The 21,754-nt window shown below is 54.4% G+C and overlaps 1 protein-coding gene across 1 annotated transcript; it reads left to right on the forward strand.

Annotated features, from left to right (window-relative positions):
- Positions 1–6,797: 6,797 nt before the first annotated feature.
- On the forward strand, positions 6,798–20,820 carry DNMT3L (DNA methyltransferase 3 like). The gene is made up of 11 exons (XM_037065301.1): positions 6,798–6,903; positions 7,212–7,256; positions 7,906–7,985; positions 8,065–8,177; positions 9,211–9,382; positions 11,460–11,547; positions 12,619–12,707; positions 13,561–13,636; positions 14,239–14,378; positions 18,281–18,366; positions 20,128–20,820. Exons 1-11 carry the CDS (start codon positions 6,798–6,800, stop codon positions 20,291–20,293), a joined length of 1,161 nt encoding a protein of 386 aa, XP_036921196.1. The 3' UTR covers positions 20,294–20,820.
- Positions 20,821–21,754: the final 934 nt, after the last annotated feature.

The raw sequence follows: 21,754 nt of genomic DNA on the forward strand, positions 1-21,754 counted from the left end.
ATGAAGTTGTACAGAATGACTTCTTGGCCATAGAACAGAAGTCCCCCCTAATGGGGTAGCCCCTGGATGTCTAAAAGTTGATGGAGTAAGAGCCCCTCCTCCACCTTGGACAAGAATTTATATTAATGGAATTAGACAGGTAAAGAAGCAGGAGAAGCTGGTTAACTATTACGTAGAAGCACGTAGAAACAATCACTAAGGAGTTAGAGTCCTAAGTACATAAGTGTTGTGGACCGCTCTGCCTGGTTTCAGGAATTGTAACTATCCCCTGTGGCTAAGGATGAGCGGGTGACCTCCAGAATGTGAACCACAGGAGACAAAGCTTGTCTCTGGTAGCAAATGCTGCCTCAATTTCCTCCCTGCCCCCAAAGCATGGTTGGAGTCCATGACAGGTAAGACCCCTCATAGCGGGGGGCAACCTAAGCCAGACTGGATCACTTGGGAGGCCATCATGGAAGGACTCGGGGGGGCTGCAACAAAGAGTGAGCAATAAACCCTTTCCCCTGGGCTATGGGACATAGCCCAAGTCCCCATGTCCTCTGGGAGAAGCGCTCCCTGGCTCTAATCCACTTAAGCCTGAATACCTGCTGGGGAGGGGTGCAGCTCCTTGCCTTGCCAGAGCGGATCCTGGGAAAAAATCTGGCATCACAAAGAACTCCTAAAATACCTGTGAAACCTGCTCTGCTGAGAGTGCTTTCATTCATATGTTAAGGGTCCAAGCAGGAAACCCTAAAGTTTCTGCAAAACTCCCTTCCTGACAGACACTGACTCAGGCTAAGCCCTCAGATTTCTTTGAAATGTTATCTACTGTTTGATCCTTGCCATCCCGTATTCCTGTGTATTACAACCCAATAAAAGCCTTTGGAGGAAGGGGCTCAAAGCCTTTTTTCTCCCCGGAGAAACTGGCCACTTCTCCTCCCCAAGCAGATCATGTCTTGGTAGTGTTTACTTTCACCCATGGTGGATGGGGGGACTTGCGGGAAAAGTCGCCCCCACACATAAAGAAACATTTTAGACAGAAAGATACATAGCCAAGTTAGACACCACAAAGGTCTTGTAATAAATTTCCTATAACCACTCTTCAGTCTAGCATATCCTTTTGACCCATGCCAAATTCTAAGAACTTTAAAAAACACCTATTCATCAATAAGACATTTAAAACTCTGTACATACAGCTATTTCTAATTGTCTGATTAATGGCTCTCCTGGTCAAAATAACCTTTGTTCAGCATAACTGAATCTATGGAATTTCCTGTACTTTTCCTAGCTACCTCCGTATTGATTTTTTTCTGCTTAACTGATCATGCCATGCACCTGTCCCTTTAATGTTATGCAACAATCTCTATAAAAATAAAGCTTAAATCAAACTCCACGAGTTCAGTCAGACCCACAGAGGCTGGCTATTCTCCGACATCCAATGGGGTGTCTGACCCTTCATTTGTTGCCCACGCCGTCCATCCTTTGGGGACCCTGAGACCTGCCGAGGCTGGACCGTGGCACTGCAGTGTAGTTCTGTCTCCATTCTTTCATTTTCCCTTTCCCCATTTCCTTATTGTACGTAAACTAACTGATGTACGTGCACAAGCATTTGCATTTTTTCACTGAACAGCCAAAGGTATGTTTTGATTGACATCACATGGAGATGAGGTGGGGAAAATACTGGTTCCGTGAAGATACCCACTTTCTCAGTGGCATGCACATTCAGCTCATACCTTTATATTCCAGTAAGTTACTTTGCTCTCGCTGTTTAAAAAAAAAGAACAATGTAAAAATCCTTGCATACCTTGTTTGATTGGAGAATTTTAATATTTTTCATTTATCATTGTAAAACTAAGAACAATTTAATAACTTTTTTGTATGTAGCTGTTACACATAGGTCAATTTTCTTTTTAGGTAGGGGTAAATTACTCTAAAAGAAATGAATCCTAGGTAGTTATCCCTTCCAGTCAAGCGTCTTGTTGTTTAAATAAACTTCTTGTTTTAAAAAGAAGATTTAAAAATGGACAGTAAAATAGCATAAATACCTATCTGTCAACAATTGACTCTGAAAGACAAAATAAGTGAACAAGCAGAACAGAAACAGACTCACAGTTACAGAGAACTTCTGACAGTTGCTAGATGGGAGGGGGGCTGGGGGGCTGGGTGGGAAACGTGCTGGGATTAGGAAGCGCAGATTGGTAGTTACAGTAGAGTCACGGGGTTCCAGAGAGATGCGGAGACCTTGGCTCTTTCCTTCTTGAAGGAAAGATTTCCGTCAAGACAAAATGCAGTAAAGCAAGCAAGAATTCACTGGCTGCAGCCAAAGCACTCTGAGATGGCTGTTCATTAAAGCTGGGACAGTGACACAGGGGAGGGCTTAGCATAGAAGAAGCAACCGGAGAGCCCAGGTGGGGCTGCCTTAGCTCCCTGGGAAGTCGAACAAAAAGAGGCCCCGGAGCCAGGATCAGGGGGTTAGCCCAGGATGAGCTGCTGCTGCCCACAGCTCCCCTGGTTGCAAATCTCCTGGGGACCCTTAGAGTTTAGGAGGTACATGCCTATGGGGGAGGAACAGGGGGAGGGGAGAGGCAGGGACAGGCTCCAGGGAGGCGGGGCATGTGCTGAGTCCTTCGGCCAGAGGGTTTATCTCTCCCTTGCAGGCAGGAATCTTGGGGGAGGATCTCAGTAGGATTTTCATCAGCTTTCCAGGTGTGCTGTTCCAGGGCTGTGGTCTCCACTGATTGGTTGGTGGCAGGGCGGGAGTCATTAGTCACTGCAGCTGGTCCCAAGGCAGCCACGGGGTCACTTGCCTGGTTTTGCTGCTTTTCTGGGCCTGGAGGTGAATCCCAGCTGAGGCCTAGATGCTATTTCCAGGGAGGAAAGGTCAGGAGGATATCGAAACCACATGACCAGTGATATGAAAGATCAGAAAGTCCAAACCGCATGGCAAGCGATATGCTAGGGGACAGAAAGGTCACCCTAGGGGTGAGGTCCTGGTTTTCCCAGTTTGGCTCTCGCTAGGCACCTCAGGCGTTCCACCGAGGTGACCTCCTGCACCTGGCCCATAACCCTTGCTCTGCTTGTGCCTGTCTCACCACCTCTAGCACTGGGATGTAGAGCACAGCACAGGGCACCCAGTTAATAACATTCTAATAACTTTGTGTGGTGTCAGAGGGGCAGGAGGTATATCAGGATGGCCACTTAGTAGGTGGTATAAAGCCTAATCACTGGGGTGTCCACCCGAAACTAATGCAATATCGCGTGCCAACTCTTATGGAAAAATTTAGAAATGAAAATATAACCAGAGACATTAAAATGAAGAACAAACGGACAGTAACCAGAGGGGAGGGGTGGCGGGATATTGTGGGGAGGGTGGTCACGGAACATGTATAAAGGAGGGTGGAAGAAGCTCAAGGGGGGGTAGGATCCAGGGTGGGAGAGGGGGCTGGGGAGGGCGGGCGGGCGTGGTGGAGGGAGAATGGAGACAACTGTACTTGAACGAGAATGAAAAAAAGAAAAACTTCAAAATGACTTTTTAAATAAATAAATAACAAGTTGATGAAAAAAAAAAAGAAAACCACAAAGCTTGTTCTCCAGTGCATTTGACATACTGCTCCCTGGCACGCGTGTCCTCAGTTCGGCACAATCACACTCTTACAAAAAACATCTCTTCCCTCCACTTAGAAAAAAAAGAATAACGAATTATTCTTTTAGAGTCCATATTGAGAATACATATTCTAAACATTCCATGCTCACGATTGAAAGAATTAATATTGTTACCATCCATCCTACCCCAAACCATTCAATCCCTATCAAAATTGCAATGACCTTTTTCATGGAAATGGAAAAAAGCAATCCTAAAATTTGAATGGAACTGCAAAAACCCTAAATAGGCAAAGCAATCTTAAGAAAGAAGAACAGAGCGGGAGGCATCCTGCTTCCTCACTTCGAGCTACGTCCCTCGCAAAGCCGCGGTAGTCACCGCAGCGCGGTACTGGCACAAAGACAGACACGGATCAGTGGGACACAGCGGAGAGCCCAGGAGTGAATGGACACATCAGTGGTCACGAAGGAGCTGGGAACACACAGTGGGGAAAGAAAAGTCTCTTCAATAAACGGTGGCGGGGAAAGTGGACAGCCACACACGAAAGAATGAATCTAGACCCTTGTCCTGCACCACGCACAAAAATTAACTCCAAAGGGATTCGACACTCCAACACAAGACCTGAAACCATGAAACTCCTAGAGGAAAACATGGACTTAGCGATGCCGCTGTTGGACGTGACACCAAAGGCAAAAACAAAAGCAAGAAAAGCAAAAATAAATAAGGGGGACTACATCAAACGGAAACGCTTCTGCCCAGCAAAGGAAATCAACACAACGAAGAGATAACCTGCTGAGGGAGAGACGGTATTTACAAATGATATTTCTGGTAAGAGGCTAACTCTCAAAAACACAAAGAACTCAGCAAAACCAACAAAAAATCCAATTTGAAAAAATAGGGAGAAAATGTAAAAAGCTGTTTTTCCAAAGAAGACATAGAGATGGCCAACAGGCATATAAAAGGATGCTCAACGTCACTAATCATCAGAGAAATGCAAATCAAAGCCACGGTGAGATACCACCTCGCCCTGGCCAGAATGGCTGTTACCAAAAAGTCAGGAAATGAGTGTTGGCAAGGATGTGGAGAAAAAGGAACCCTTGTGCACTGTTGCCTAGAATATAAATTAGGGCAGCCACTATGGAAAATGGTATGGGAATTCCTCAAAAAATTAAAAATAGAATTACCATATGATTCAGCAATTCCACTTCTGGGTATTTATCCAAAGAAAATAAAAACCGAAACTAGAATATTCACTGCAGCATTATTTACAGTAGCTAAGAGATGGACACAATGTAAGTGTCCAGAGATGGATGCCTGGACAGAGAAATTATTTTACACACACACACACACACACGTACAATGGACTATTGTTCAGCCATAAAAAGAAGGAAATCTTGCCATCTGTGACGTGGATAGACCTTGAGGGCATTATGCTAAGTGAAATAAGTCAGACAGAGAAAGAAATACCATATGATCTCACTTATACGTGGAATCTTAAAAAAAACAAAACCCAACAACACACCCTGACATCATTAGACACAGAGAACAGATAGGCAGTTGCCAAGGGAGTGGGGGCGGGGGAGTAGGCAAAATTGGTAATGTGCAGCACGCCAACTATACTTAATAACGCTCGCTGTATACAGTAAAATAAAAAGATTTTAGAATAGTTTTATATTTACAGAAAATTTGCAAAGCTATGTAGAGTTACCAAGAACCTCACAGCACTGTCGGGGTTGACCTTGAAAACCCGGTGGAGGTGTTTGTCAGGGGTCTTCCCTGTGGTTGCTCCCCCAGCGCACACTACACATTTCACCGGGAAGTCACCAGGCCCAGCCCACACCCATGTGGGGAGAAAGTTATGGCCCTAGTTATGTCCTCACACTTTGCCCTGTACCCTATCTGTCCCAGCAGTACAGCCGCTGCCACGTGCTCCTCCGCCTCCTGCTCCAGGCCCCTGCCCGGGGTCCCCCAACCTCTCCAGACACCGCCCCCCACTGAGTGTCTGTTGCCCATCCCACCACAATAACTGCCTCCTTTCTGCTTTTCCCTCACCCCTCACCTCCACCCCCTCCACCCCCACGTAGGACACCACCCAACTCGTAGGCCCCCAGGGAACTGTCCTACCCCTGCCCCTCCTCCCCCCTCCTTCTTCTCCTGGGGCCCTGCCCACCCACCCACGCCCAGACTACTAAGACCCCTAAGCTCCGCCCCTGAGTGACTCGCCCCTCCCCCTTCTGAGCTCCTTCTGCCCTGAGGCCCCCACCCTAATTCCATTCTACACTCAGCACCCTTTACTGAACTCCTTCACCCAGTCCCTCAAACCTGCACCCTCCCACTGCGCCCTTAACCCCACCCAACCTTTTCTGCCCCTCCCCCGTTCCTGAACCTTCTATCTCCCCACTCACAGGAGTGGCCGCATGAGCGCCTCAGCCTTCCACTCAACGCCCCTGCACACAGAAGCTTGCCTGCCCTGTCCCTGCTCGCCACGGAGACTCTGCCGCCCTCCGCCAGGGCTCCTCAGCCAGTGCTCCTCAGCGCTCACCCCCGGTGGCCTCCGCTCTCCCACCTGACTTTCTTCCTGCTGGCTTCTGGGGGGCCTGTCACCTGGTTCCATGGCCGTCTATAGCCCTAGGACCCTGAGCCTGGATTTCCCGGACAACTTGGACCCTCACCCAGCTGAGCAGCTGGGAGAGGGGCTGTGGCAGACCCCCGGGGACCAGCCGCCCTGCGAGCTCGGTGAGGCCCTTTCTCCTTCTCCCCATCCTCCTGTGTTGCGGGTCCCGCAGGTCTGGGGGGCTGTGGGAGGCCGGAGTGTGGGGGTGGCAGAGGGGCCTATAGCAACTGGTAGATGCGAATGGAGGCCGGAGGCTGGCGCTGCAGCAGACCTCAGGTCCTGGAACCCCAACCCCTGGGAGTCCCCTCTGGGGCCCCCTGCCTTCCCTTTTATGGGAAGAAGACCCCCAGACCTTGGCCTCCTCGAGGAGAGCCCTCCTGACACAAAGCCATCTCAGGGCACTCTTTCAACACCAGTCGTCCTGCGAGGGGGACCTTCCCACCCAGTTGGGAGGGCCTGGTGTCGCTGTGGACAGTGGGCGGGGGCTGAGCTGGGCAGTCCTCTCTGTCCTCTACACTCGGGGCCAGGGGGTCAGAGGCAGAAGCTGAGGGGCCATTTTTCTCCCTCTGCTTGTGTGCGTCCCGTCTCCTGGGTGGTGTCCACATGGCAGCTGCTCCAGTCCTGGACCCAGAGGCTGAGTGCAGCAAGGATGTCATCCTGGTGGGGTCCAGCGAGCTGTCGTCCTCCCCTGCACCTGGACCCCAAAGAGGTGAGGCTCATCTGGGTGCTGGGCCCCTCGCTTAGGGTGCCGACCACAGGCCTGGGAATGTTCACACAGAGCTCAGATGTCTGGGCAGAGGCTCCCCCCACCCGGGAGCTTGGATGTTTAACACTTCAGGAAAGGAGAGGGCAGGGGGTGGCCAGGGGAGGGCAGGGGGTGGCCAGGGGAGGGCAGGGGGTGGCTGGGGCAGGATCTTCTGACTCCTATGACTTCAGAAGATGGGCTTGTGGCACTCACTTCATGTTGTTTAAATTACAGATGGACAGAAGGGTCCACTTCTTAACTTTCTTTTCCAGATCAGATTGCATATGAAGTCAAGGCTAACCAACGAGACATAGAAGGTGAGCCCCCCCACCCAGGTGAAGGGCAATGGCAGCAAGCTCTGGAAAGGCCGGCTGGGGTCCACCCAGGAAGGGGGCAGCAGACGGAGCTGGTCAGCTGCTGCTCAACCCCTCCGCCGGCCAAGCCCACACGGCTTTATTTAAGGTGTACGGTGCAGTGTCTTTCGGTGCTTTTCACCATCACCACAATTTAATTTAGGATATTTTCATGACCCCCGCCCCCCAAATCCCATTCCCATGTCATTCCCCATTCATTATCAGCTCCTCCCATGAACGTTAGGCCACCACGAATCTACTTATCTTCTCTATGGATTTGCCTATTCTCGATTCCTTTTGTTTCCATGTGCATTTTCAGGTCAGCTGTAGCAATTTCTGTGCGCACACACACACACACACATGTGCACACACCCGCATGCACACACACACACACCAGCCAGTGGGGATTTTGAGAAGACTGTGGGCCAGTCTGGGGAGGCACGTTGTCTTAATGATATTCAGTGTCTGGGCCATGAACACGGACACGTTCCCATTCATTTAGATCTTTCAACAAGGGTGTGCGCTTTTCCCACTCCTGCTAAGTTTGCCTCCCCGTCTGTTGCTCTGTTTGATGGTGCGGTGACATGCTTTGCCCTTTGGCTGCCCCCCTTAGACATGTGCATCTGCTGCGGGAGCCTCCAGGTGCACACACAGCACCCCCTATTTGCGGGAGGGATGTGCTCCCCGTGCAAGGTAAGCAGGGAGCTGAGGGGTGGCTTTGGGGATCTCTGTGGGAGCAGAGGGGCAGTGGCCTGGTCTGCCCCTCTCCAAGAACAAGTTCCTGGACTGCCTCTTCCTGTACGACGACGACGGGTACCAGTCCTACTGCTCCATCTGCTGCTCGGGAGAGACTCTGCTCATCTGTGAAAACCCCGACTGCACCCGGTGAGGCGCGGGGCGCCCGGTGGGGTGGGGGTGAGGGCCCGAGAGCCCAGGAAATTTCTACCCATCTCGGCCACTTACCCCAGAGTGTGGGGGGCATTTCCCCCTTGAAAAGATGACCTTCTCCAAAGCTTTTTATTTTCATTTCAAATGTTTCATCTGGTGGAGAGCCTTGGCATATGGAAGGTAGGATGTCAAAGGATTTGGTTTCTGGTCTTTGCTTTTCATTACTGCATCGCTGAGATGGAGCTGCTCCCCAGGCATTACACAGGGCAGTGCGGGAACCTTGCACCCTTGGGGCTGCCAGTCAGAGTGGAGGGAAGCGGGAGACAGGCAGGGGCGCAGTCATTCCTCCTTCCATGCCGGCCTGAGCACCGTGCATGGCCCCCTCCCCTTCTGTCCTCCCGGACCGTCCTTGCATTTCCAGCTGCCCCCTCCACCATTTGCCCCCCACCCCAGCTGGTGCTGGAGCCCTTAACTATTTCCACGGGCTCTTGAGTTGGGGGAAGACCGGTGGCTTAGGGGGGGATCTTTGAAATCTCTCACTGTCCATAAACAGCTAGCTGTCTTTTATGGATGGCTTGGTTCCTGTCCATCTGGGTCCCTAAGAGGGACGGGTCCTCACCCAGGTCTACAGTCTCACTTTCCCATAGCCCACTCCAAAGAAGGGGGCAGGCTGTCTGCCTGGAGGAGACCATAGTTTCCCTTCCTCCCTCTCTTTCTTTCTTTCAATTTTATTTATTTATTTATAGACGGGAAGGTAGGGAGAAAGAGAGGGAGAGAGGGAAACATCCATGTGCGAGAGAGACATCATCAGTTGCCTCTTGCACGCCCCCACCTGGGGACCTGGCCTGCACCCCAGGCGTGTGCCCTGAACTGGGAATCAACCTGAACCAGGAACTAAACTGGACACCTTCCGCTTTGCGGGACAATGCCGAACCCACTGAGCCACACCAGTCGGGACATCAACCCATGGTTTCAGTGGGTGGCCAAAGCAATGTCATCTCAGTCACTGTGGGTTTCTGTCTGACTCGAGGTGCTACTGCTTTGAGTGCGTGGATGTGCTGGTGGGTCCCGGGACCTCGGAGAAAGTCCACGCCATGAGCAACTGGGTGTGCTTCCTGTGCCTGACCTCCTCCCGAAACGGGCTGCTGCAGCGCAGGAGGAAGTGGCAGGAGCGCCTGAAGGCCTTCTACGACCAGGAGGCGGTAAGCAGCCACCAGGAGGCTGGGCCAGTGACCCAGCTTTGCGGGTGCGCCCTGGTCCCTAGTTGTGAAATGCCTGCCCGCCCCTACGCAGTGAGATGCAGTGCTCTCCCTTTGACAGCCAGGTCCACGAGGCGGTCTGCTTTTTAGCTACTTTAGCAGGTGGTTTTGTTTGTTCTGAGCCTGGAATGAGGGGTTGGTAGCAGGTGGGAGAGGGGCTCCCCACATGTGTGCCCCTCAGCCCAGCAAGTAGGAACAAACGCCCGGGCAGCCAGCAAGACACAAGGCCTCTGGGGGCCGAGGCCGGGAGCCAGGTGCCAGGCAGGGGCTGTGGGCTCATCACAGCGGGAGGAACTGTGCCCCACAAAGTCCTGACCCCTGGTACCTGTGAACGTGACCTGTTTTGGAAGCAGGGTCTTTGCAGATGTCACTGAGTTCAGGGTCTTGGGGGAGGTCCTCCTGGATTCGGGAGGGCCTCCAACACAGTGGCCGGTGTCAGGGAACAGAAAGGACAGGAGGCTGGGAAGACAGGCACAGAGGGAGGGTGGTGTGTGGCGCTGGGGGTGGGGAGCACTGAAGCCATGCTCTGCAAGCCCAGGGCCTTAGGCCATTGGTCACCTCCAGAAGCTGGTTAGAGGCCTGGGACAGAGCCCCCTCAGACCCTCCAGAGGAAACCGGCACTGCTGGGACTTCCAACCTCCCAAATAAATTTGTGGCCACACAGTTCATTTCTGTTTGTCATGGTTGCCCTGGGAAAATAAAGACAGGAGGGCGAGAGTGCTTGGCGAGGAAGCAGTAGACAGCAGGGGCCGGAACCAGCTCTGGGGACCTGCACACAGCGTTGCTGGGGCCACTTCCGGGCCCCCCAGGTGGCCATGCCATCCCACAGTCTCCCGACACAGGCTGGGAATGTGTCCTTAACAACCTCTATGGGTGTTTTAATGGTGCTTTTTGGAGAATAGGCCCACGCACTTCTGGAACCTTCTTCGGGGGCCATTTAGTGGCAGAAACTGTCCATCTAAGTGTTTACTTTGAAAGAAAATGCGATCGATATTCAGAAACGTCGTTAATTCGAGCTTAGGGCCAGATGCAGAGGGACGAGGCTCAGCTCCTGCAGCTGTGGTGGGGGACAAGGATGGGTGCCCCCCAGTATTCCGCAGAACTGTGCCTGGGCTGGATGGCCCTGTCCTTCCCTCTCCTCCACCCCCTCAGGGTAGCCAGGGCACCACCTGCCTTGCCCCGCCTGGACTCACCTGCTCACTCCCTCAGGGCCTGTGCCTGTGCGGGCCCATCTGCTTAAGCCTGAGGCAGACCCTGCCCTGAGTGACCCGGGGCCACAACTCCTCACCCCGCCCTGCATGCCTCACACACAGGCAGACACCCTGCTCAGGCAAGGTCTCCGACTGTGGGCAACTTGGTGCCTTGTTTTCAGGAGGTGGGGCTCCCCGCAGTGCCACGGCTTGGGGGCAGGGTACTCTTGGGGGCTTGTTTTCCAAATGGATGAAGGGTCTCTCCCCGTGTGTCTTGGAAGGGAAAGTAGGCATCATTCGGGGGGGTTGCCCTCCTTTTTCCTCAGCTCCGCGTCTTTGTGGCTGAGCACAGGGCACAGGCTCTTGGTCTTAATCCTCAACTGGGTCTGGGCCTCCTGCTGGGAGCTTTCAGGAAGCCAGGCAGCTTGGGGCCACACTCAGAGCTCACACAAGGAGAGGAATGGGGTGAACCCCACTGCTGCAGGTATTCAGAACGCCCCTAATTGAGACTCCCCCCAAGAAACATGATGGAAGTGTCCCCCCGTGCCCGGGGTGGAACTGTCTTTCTGCACGCTCAGGAAAAACGCACCTGCACGGCATCCACCTTCCCTCTGCTAGAGAAAGCCTGGTCTAAGGGGGAGCAGGGTCTTCGTGGGTCTGGGGGCCATGCGACCAGGGCGAGGCCAGCCGCTGTGGCTGGGGTGTCTCAATTGTGCCTCTGTTCATCGGGGGTCGTGCCAATCTGCCTGCTGGGCAGAAAGGAGGTTCCGTGTGACTCATAGGCTCTGTAACCGAGTCATCCCAGAATGTCCTCTTTTTTAAATAAACAGGACAGTCCCCTTGAGATGTATGCAACTGTGCCTGCGTGGAAAAGAGAGCCAGTCCGTGTGCTGTCCCTTTTTGGGGAGATAGGGAATGGTGAGTGTGTTGACATCCAGGGGACTTCCAATGGAGGGTGCGCCTGCCCCAACCTGGGTGTGTGGGGGGTTTGGAATGTTCCCAGTGTCACACTTGCTGAGCATCTGGGGCAACACCACGCATATGGGGCTGAGGGTCATTTTCAGGAGTCGGCAGAGAGGGTGAAGGAGCCATGGGGCTCCCTCCTTCAGAGGACGCACCTTGGAAAGGAAACGCAGAGAGCCAGGTGGCGGGTATAAAGTGCCATTTATGAGGGCCTGGTGGCCAGGCTCTCTGCCCATGGCCACCACACACCCAGCCACCCGGCAGAGTGACCCAGCCTCTCCCAAGGACCCCAGCACCCTCACTCCTAGAGTGCCCAGCCAGACCCATGCTGCCTCCAGCCTCACCCAGGTGTCCTCCCTCACCAGCTGGGGCCCTCAGAAACCCTGGATTCTTCTGGGCCCGGCATGAGGAGAACCCTTGAAAATACCCCTTAGTCTCAGACGGAATGGAATCGGAGATTCTACCCGTTTCCAGCTTGTGCCTTGTGCCTTGACCACCATGCAGTGGTCACAGCAGCCTGGGCAAGGGGCCTGAGACTCACACAGAGTGGGCCCAACTTACAGTTGAAGGGAGCCGGGGGTCAGGTCAGGGCACACTGCCTTTATCTCCCACCCGGGGACGTCCCTGAGTCCAATTTGCAAGGCCCTTCTGGGCTCATCTTCCTGTGCCCAGGCCACAACCACCCTGAGGGCATAACTTGGCTCCGGCAGCCCACCCGCCATGTCATGCGGCCTGGTCCGGTGACCCCGGTGTGGACCCCACTGCCTGGTGGACTTCCTGACCCGGGCGCAACATGGCGGCCCAGGAAGGCTGGCTGCGTGGCAAACCTCTTGGCTCTCAAAGCAACACTCAGAGGAGCTTTCCTTGCTGGGCTTCCAAGGCAACACACACTGCACCCTCCGTCTCCCGTCAGGTCACTGAAAAGACAAAGCTTGTTCCTTGACGACAGACATGGTTTCTGGTCATTGGATTAAGGTGGGGCTCCGAGTCGATTGTCTTTTTGTGCCCTTGTCTTTCCTGACCCAGAGCTGATGAGTTTGGGCTTTCTGGAAACTGTTTCTGGCTCAGGAAACCTGAGACATCTGGACGATGTTACTGACGTAGTGAGGAGGAATGTAAGTGCATTGTGTTCATCCAGGTACCAGGATGGAGGCCCATGGGTGGGCCAGAGTGCTGTGGGGGTTGGGCGGGGGGGGGGAGCAGCCCAGCTGCCGCACAGCACTGGCCCCAGCCAGGGCCAACGTGGGGGTCTCACAGGAATCGGCACCCACCCTCACAGTTGCTGGCAGTTCTGCCCTCGGGGGAGAGGCAAGAGGGGCACTTTCAAGGCCCCCACGCTGCCCGCAGCCCAGAGCAGAGGGGCCAGCCAAACCTCCTGTTCCATGTGGAAGTCCAAGGGGCCTACCTGTGATGGTGTCACCCAGAGAGAGGATTAACCCTGCCCCTCCCTCTAAAGTAAACAGTGGCTGGCGGCAAACTCCCTCTGGACACTCCCATGACGAAATGCCCCGGCTCCCTCCAAGTCTTTTCTCCGCTCTCCTGCAAGGCAGCCTTGGAGGAAATGCCTGAAATGACTCACCAGCACCCAACTCGGCCTCGGGCCTCCACAGCAGGTGGAGAAAGTGTGGGAAGCCTTCTCTTGGCCCCAGGGCAGGAGGACACTGGTCTCTCGTTTGCCCCAAGGCTGGGACACAGCCTCTCCCCACTGCACACAAAAGTGTCCACGTGGAGTGTCCAGCGCTCTGTGGGGTGTTGGGGGGGGGAGTGCCAGCTTCACCTCAAACGATGGATGCCGGCTCTGAGAGTTACCCAGGCCGATGGTGATTGACAGGGACACTGGTGGGTCTGACTCCGTGGCTTCACCGCCCGCCCTGGTGGTGCCACCACTCGGCACACAGGAGCCTGCTGCTGGCACGGGCTGCCTGCCTGCGAGCCGTGGAAGTTCCTCCAATGTCCTGTGTCCTGCAGGTGGAAGAGTGGGGCCCGTTCGACCTTGTGTACGGCAGCACACCTCCCCTCCACCAGGCCCGAGACCGTCCTCCCGGTGAGACAGTGCCCTCTGCCCCCAGGCCCAGGCCCTCCCCTCCCTCCCCCCATGGACCACCAGCCCTCAGAGAGGGCAGAAATGGCATATTGTCTGCCTTTTCATTTTTTCATATATTTTTTAGATTTTATTTATTTATCTTTAGAGGGGGGAGGGAGGGAGAAAGAGAGGGAGAGAAACATCAAGTGTTTGCTTTCACACGCCCGCAGCTGCAGACCCAGCCCACAACTCAGGCATGTGCCCTGACTGGGAATCGACCTGGTGACCTTTCAGTTCCCAGGCCGGCACTCAGCCCACTGAGCCACACCAGCCAGGGCTGTCTTTTTAAAAAACTTCTTTGTTGAGGGATCACTAACATCCATAAATTGCCCATGTTCAGCAAGGACAACACAATGTGTTCTGACGTAGCCATGGCCACAGCCAGAGGGTGAACTTGCCCATCACCCACAGCCCCTGGACTCCAGGGCACTGGGTGAGGCTGGGGGCTGCCCAGCGAGCCCTGGGGCCCTGAGACTCAGCTGCCGCAGGGGAGGAGGGAGCCAGCCACACGGGGCCTGGTCCTCCCACAGTCTCCCCGGCCTCAGCCCTGCTGGTCCCCCCAGGGTGGTTCGTGTACCAGTTCCACCGCATCCTGCAATACGCAAGGCCCCGGTTGAGCAGCCCGCGGCCCTTCTTCTGGATGTTCGTGGACAACCTGGTGTTGACCAAGGATGACCACGTTGTAGCCACACGCTTCCTGGAGGTATGGACAGGGTGTGTCCCCAGGATGCCAGCCAGGTGGGCCTCCCCAGGGACATGGGGGCTTTGTTGGGGGTGGTCGTTGAAGTTCTGACATCTGAGACTCCATTTTCAGAGTTTGCAGAGCCCGGGAAGATTGCCTTGTGCCACCAGGGTGTGGACCTTTTGTGGCGGCCTCAGATGGTGTCCTCTTCACACCACACTCAGGACACATCACAACAGGGCTCTCCATTTGTGCACATGCACACATGTGCATGTACCACACACACACTTACACAGTACAACCACAACTGACACACTACACATGCACTCACAGGCACTCACACCGACCCTCAACCTCCAAAGCACCGACAACCCGATTTTTTCTCTCCAGGCCTCTTAACCCTGACCCTTAGAACCGCCAGGATTCAGTGAAAACCCTGTCCAGGGCTGACCTGAAGCCCTCCCAAAACCTGTCCCTATACACGACAGCCCCTGGTCCAACCCAGTGTCCACTCCCACCGGACACCTCCCCCACATCCAAACAGGTAGCAAACAGTCTCCTTGCCACGCTGACCCCATCTGTCCTTGTCCCCTCGTCTTTGGTTTCTTGGTCACCTCCAGGCTTCTTCTCAGAAACACAGCAGGTCCACCTGCCTGCATTGCCGCCTGGCTGCTGCCTGAGTGCCCGTGAGCGACCCTCCCATTGCCGGACGCCCCTCATTCCTCACTGTGGTCCGTGTGCTTCATTTTGTTTTGTCTTTTTTTTCCATTTGGCTTCGTGTGGACATGACAAATGCAGTGGCCTCCTCCTCGTAGATGGGCAGTTGGGCGATTCCTGACCCTTGGCTTTCACAACCGCTGCTCCGATGCGGGGGCACGTGTCGGGGTCTTTGTCATTTTCGAGGGTCTGCCCTGTGGCCCTTGGAGGGCAGGGTTAGTCCTGGCTCACGTTCCCACCGTTCGCACTTTCCGGGGCCTCACCCGGAGCGTCACCAGCAATCCTGGGCAGTTCGCGCTGCATTTGTTCCTGAGTGCCCTGCGGCAGCTGTGGTCTTCCGTCCTCACATCTCACTGGGTTTGATTTGAATATCGGAAACCATCGATTTCTGTACCTCAGTTTTGCTTCTGCTGCCACATGGAACGGCCTTAGGGACGTTAGTCATTTTGGGGGGATTCTATTAGGCCTCCTTGGTGTTGGAGCAGATCATCTGTACCTTGAGGCGGGGTTTCCTTCGAATTTTACCTCTCGGGGACCTTCCTCGTGTCTCTTTCTGTTGTCTCTGGGGTAACGCTGAGTCACAGTGGGGGCAGGACACGGCTGTCTGGTCCCTGATGTTCATGGCAGTGTTTCCGTGTTGCCATACTAGTGGGTGCTGGCTCTGAGTTTATAGGTTTCACTATGTTAAGGAAGTTTGCATTGCTTTCTACTTTTAAAAAATTTATTTATTTATTGTTAGAGAGATGAGAAGGGAGGGAGAAAGGGAGAGAAACATCAGTGTAGGGGAGATATATTGATTGGTTGCCTTTTGATGGCCCCAGTGGGGGACCTGGCCAGCAACCCAGGCACATGCCCTGACTAGGAATCGAACCAGTGACCATCNTGGCAGTGTTTCCGTGTTGCCCTACTGAGTGGGTGCTGGCTCTGAGTTTATAGGTTTCACTATGTTAAAGAAGTTTGCATTGCTTTCTACTTTTAAAAAATTTATTTATTTATTGTTAGAGAGATGAGAAGGGAGGGAGAAAGGGAGAGAAACATCAGTGTAGGGGAGATATATTGATTGGTTGCCTTTTGATGGCCCCAGTGGGGGACCTGGCCAGCAACCCAGGCACATGCCCTGACTAGGAATCGAACCAGTGACCATCCTGTTCACAGGCAAGTGGTCAATCCACGGAGCCAGACCAGCCACGGCTGGTTTCTACTTTTTGAATAATTTTATCAATAATAACTCCTGGATTCTGTCAGGTGTTCCTTTTTTTTTTTTTTTAAGATTTTATATATTTGTTTCCAGAGAGAGAGGGAGGGAGAAAAAGAGGGAAACATCAATGTGTATTTGCCTCTTGCACGCCCCCTACTGGGGAGCTGGCCTGCAACACAGGCATGTGCCCTGACTGGGGAATCAAACCTGGTGACTCTCTGGTTCTCAGGCCAGCATTCAATCCACAGAACCACACCAACCAGGGCTCAGATGTTCTTTTTAATGTTTGTGAAGATAATGAGAAAATTTACCTCTGTTGAGCTATTAATAAGATATACTAATAGACTCCCAATAAGGAACCATTTTTGCATTCCTACGGGAGGGCACTTGGTGCCTTTTTTGCTGTGGCCGGGGCAGAGAGAGCGGCGTGCGGGTTTTTGGTGTGTGCCATTTTCGTTGGGTCTGGCTGTCGATGTGAAGCTGGGGTCACGGAAATATTTGAAAGCCAGATAGAATTTCCCTGTGGGATGGTCTGCGTGGGTTGCCGTTGCCCTCGTTTTAAAACGGGAGGTGACTCTTCTTCAGAAACAACGACCTGTAAGGGTTTCCTATTTTTCAGGAGATCGACCGGGTAAGTTATGTTTTCCTGGAATGTAATTCCCTTCACAATGGTTTAAAAAAGCGTTTTCCCAGAGCCGAGCCGAGCCGAGTGGCCCCACGGTCCCTGGACTTCTGTCTGCGCCTGTGCTTCTCCCTGCTTGTTGAACAGGCTGGGGCCGGACACTGCACAGGCTGCCCCGTAGCCGCAGCCAGGGCTGCTGTTTAAACACTATGATTCAGTAATCACGGGTCCAGCCAGTGAGGGCAGTTTCCAACTGGGGGGGGGGGGGCACTGGGAGCAAAACCCTGACTCTCCTTGTTCTTTGCACCTCCTGGGTCCATCCAAATCGGTCCCAAATTAGAGGAGTGTGGACAAAAGGGGACTTTCAATGTTTTCTGTGACTGCTCCCACCTTGCTGGGGAGCCTCGTTCCTGCTCATGGGATGGGCCCTGGTGACCAATGGCACAGCCAGCTGTCACCCCCCTTGCCTCCCACCCCGTGGTGCCTAAAAATAGGAGGAAGCTATGTGCTCAAAGGTGGTGGGGCTCCGGGACACACTGGGGGGGCCTCTCTAACCGCTCTGGAGCCTGGGGAGGCAGAGTCAAGACCACCTTTCACGGTGTCAGGGACCAGGTGGCTTCTTGCCTCAGTTTCTCCTCTGTGCCCCTCTCCCTTCCAAGGCTGCCCCTCCCAGTGGCGGAAGGTCTGTCCCACCTCCCGCTCTCTCTCCTCTTGTCCTCCTGGTGGCTTTCAGGGACAAGGTGAACCAGGACCAGGCGCCTGCTCACACCTCTCAATACCCTCCTCTCTGCCGGCACAGATCTCACGTCCCCGAGATGCAAAGGCCACAGTCCTCTTTCAGTTCTTTTTTTTTTTTTTTAAGATTTATTGATTCATTTCTAGAGAGAGGGGAAAGTAGGGAGACAGAGAGGGAGAGAAACATCGATCGGTTGCCTCTCACATGGCCCCAGCCGGGGACCTGGCCCACAACCCAGGCATGCGCTCTGACTGGGAATCGAACTGGCGGCCTTTCAGTTCACAGGCCGGAGCTCAACCCCCTGAGCTGCACCAGCCAGGGCTCAAAGACCACAGTCATCTTTATCTGCAGGGGAGTCCAGCCGGTGGCTGAGCAGGTGGGGGGGGGGGGTCTCTGTGCCACATGACCCGCGGGGACAAAAAATCCACTGGTTAAAAGTTTTAAAATAGTATCTCGACATTTTTCCTCAAATGATTTTTTTTAAATGTGAAGCACGGTGGACTTGGGGACATAGTCAGCCTGGGAAGACTGTTCACTGTATTCTGAGGGCCACACATGGTTCCCATGGTGGCTGCAGCTCGTGGGTACTGCAGGGGACAGAGGTCATTGTCCAGGTCACCCTGATCTTCAGCCGGCGTTTCCACCTGCAGACGGACCCCGTGACCATCCAGGAGGTCTGCGGCAGAACTGTCCGGAACGCCGTGCACGTGTGGAGCAACATCCCGGCCGTGCGGAGGTATTCCCTGGGTGCACAAGTCCTTCGGGGTGGAGGGGGGACACTGGCCATTGAGCAACAAGAGTTGGAGGAGACTGGGCCCGGCCATGCCCGGCCGCCTCTGCCCAGGGTGGGAGCTGTGTCCAGTGGGCCCTCCAGATGCTGCACGCCGTTCTGGGCGCGCCCAAGGTCAGGCACGCCCAAGGTCAGGCCCACCCGTCCACACAGGGCACCTTGTTCCAGCTGCTGCGTTAGCACTTGTGAGGCTGTCACCTCAGGAATTTGTGGGGCTTCCCTGTGTCCAGAGAAGAGAGTCCAAACCCCTGGCCATCCGCCATACGGCCACACGCACCCGGGGCCTGGTACCCCTTCCCAGCCTTCTGGAGCACAGCCCGCCTACACTCACACACAGACCCTCACACCTGCTCACAATCACTGACCCGCACTCATACCCACACGCACAAACTCACCAGGACAAACTCTGGCTGCACAAGACTCCTCCGACCAATCCCTCCTCCACTGCCAGGCAGTCTGCAGATTGTTCTACTCAGGAATGTTCACTCCGCTCCTCCCCTCCCCACCACACACACCCTGCCCCCAGCACGGCCAGCCCTGCTCCTCCTTCAGCCTTTCTGTCCCAGGGCAGCGGCCTTGCCTCTGTCTCATCACACTGTGCCCCCTGCCCTTGAGGGGAACGGCCGGCTCCTCTGCCTCATCCCCCCTAGTGCAGCCCTGCGAACCCTGCCGATGCATCTTCAGGGCCAGCTGGGTCCCGTCTTCTCCCCACAGTGGCCCCTGGAGCCTCTCCTTCCCACCCCAGTCCCAGCATCCCCCCCACCAGGACCACACCCAGGGTTTGTTTTAAGCATAGATGAAGGGAGGAGGCAGCTTTCTGGGTTGTTCCCTCTGAAGCCCGGGCGGCCATTCTGTGGGCAGCTGCTTACGTGTGCCACGCTCCCCTGGCCGGCCCGCCAGCTTGCTCCCTCCCCCACATGGTTCCCAGAAACAAGCTGGAAGCTGCTTCTCTGAAAGGCGTTTCCCTTCGGGCTGCTGCTGTCTTAATAGTAAGGAGAGAGACCCACACTCACAGAAAGTAGACATCATGCCCTGAGCTGATGGGCAGCTGCCTCTGCACAGCCACGGTCACCCTCTGCTGCTGCTCGGGCTGCCTGGGGTGATGTGCGGGGGGTGGAGAGTGCCAGGAGGGGCCCCCCATGTTCCTGGCACCTCACTTCTGTTCCCTGACTGCGGTGGGTGCCTGAAGCGTGAGACTGAAGTCCTGGGCACCAAGCCCATGATGTCTGGAGTCCCATGGGTGGCATCGAGTTGGGGGTCCCATGTCCTCCCCACCCAGCTGCCCCACATGCAGGGTGTGCAGCACTGGCTGCCACGGGACCCCTCTGTCTGGGGTAAATCAGAATTCCTGGGGAAGGACATTCAGTTCGGTGTGACCAGCCTTCGCCCCACATCCTGCCCCTCCTGCTTGGTGGGGCCTCTCCGTGGTGGCTCCTTCTCATAAAAAGGGGGACCTGCGCAGGTGGGCCAAGGTCTGTCCTTGGGGACCCTCAGCCCTTCACTGCTGTGCCTACATCTCACAGGACCAGTGCCTCCCTGGGGGAGGCAGGAAGTGTGGGGGCCATCTCACCCCCTACTGCTCAGGACGTGCAAGGTGGACAGGGTGTTTCCCTGAGAGACCTCCGAATAGTCTGGAGAGACTGGCACCAGCCAGCCTGGGGAGGGTGGGGTGCTCCGTGGGTGATGAGATTGCTCTCCCTTCCACAGCAGGCACTCTGCCCTGGCTCCCCAAGACGAGGTGCTCCTGCTGGCTCAAGACAGGCAGAGAGCAAAGTCCCCCAGCCCAGGGCCCGCCAGACTGGTGAAGAATTGTTTTCTGCCCCTGAAAGAATATTTCAAGTTTTTTTCAAAAGAGCTCACTTCCTCTTTATAAATGACTCATTATACTGTGGCAAGAAAAAAAAAGGACTTTTCTTAGAACAGATAACTTTCCTGATATTGTCTCTTTTTTTCCTCTTTGAATTATTATTTTATTTGCTTGAGTCTGAATTTGCCACAGCGGTGTCTGGAGATGCAGCCCCCACCCTCCACGCCCACTCGAGGGAGGGGGCGAAGTGCCTGGCATCTCACCAAGGTCAACATCCTGATGTTCTGGCGCACGGTGTGCCATTTGAGAAATTAACAATACATTCATCAGGGGAGTTCAAGGTCATTCTTCATGTGTTGGTGAATAAGCCCAGGATTCCTTTTATTCTGCAGGGTGTGGGGGTATGGGTGAGGGCCAAGAGCAGGCCCCCCTTCCTAAGCGCCCGCCACACACACACTCCACACATGCACAGGGTGGCGGTTTCATGTGACAGCCATTCGCTGTGAGGGTAAAAACCACAAGCCCTGATGATGGCCTCATAGAACATCGTGGACCTTTGCAAAGTCTAGAATTTCAAGCCTGGTGAGCAGAGGGAGAAGGGACCGAGGGGGCAGCCTTCCCCGTCATGCTGGGCCCCAGTGAGGGCGAGCCCCAGAAAGCACAGACTCTGGCCGGATTTGAATCCCAGGTAGCGAGTCCTAAAGAGGTCTTTCCATAGTCATAGTAAGCAGAAGCCCCCCAAAGAAACCAAGGCTGAGATCATTGAACACTTGGCTTGTCCTGCACATGATGGCCGGGGCTTGGGGCCCCTGGGGACCAGCGGGGGTGCTGGTGAGGGGCATGGAAGATGCTTTGTGGAAGAAAGGTTCCGTTAAAATTGGGTCTTTTGAAGGTTTTCAAAACCACATCTTGCCCTGACTGGTGTGGCTCAGTGGGTTAGGCATCATCCCATCCCGCAAACCGGTTCAGTTCCTGGTCAGGGCTCAGGTTTGGGTTGCGGGGGGTGGGGGGGTCCCCAACCTGTGCATGCATGTGTGAGAGAGGCAACCGACCGATGTTTCTCTCCCTCTCTTTCTCCCTCCTCTCCCCTCTCTCTGAAAATAAATAAAACCTTTAAATAGATGTTTAAGTAGATGAAAAGTTTCACAGTTAGTTTTTTATGTCAGTGTGGCCCGGCCAGCATGCCCAGGCATTTGTTCAAACGCTACTTGGGGTGTTTCTGTGAAGGTGTTTTTTGGATGAGATTAACATTCTAATCGGTGAGTTTTGGGTAAAGTAGACTGCTCTCCATAAGGTAGGCGGGTGCCACGGTCTGAATGTCTGTGTTCCGTGCCCCGCCCTCAAAAAAGTCCTACGATGAAATTCTGACTCCCAAGGTGTAGGTGTTAGGAAGGGTGGGGCTTTTGGAGGTGACTCCAAAGTGCGGTTAGTGCCTGAATCACAGAGACACCAATGAGCCTCCCGCCCCTTCACCGAGTGAGGAGGCATGCGCGGCATGCAGCCAGGGACGGAGGGCCACGGGCTGCC

This window comes from Sturnira hondurensis, unplaced genomic scaffold (genome assembly GCF_014824575.4).
Source record: "Sturnira hondurensis isolate 20B ecotype Veracruz unplaced genomic scaffold, ASM1482457v3 Scaffold0015596, whole genome shotgun sequence".
NCBI classification, from domain to species: domain Eukaryota; kingdom Metazoa; phylum Chordata; class Mammalia; order Chiroptera; family Phyllostomidae; genus Sturnira; species Sturnira hondurensis.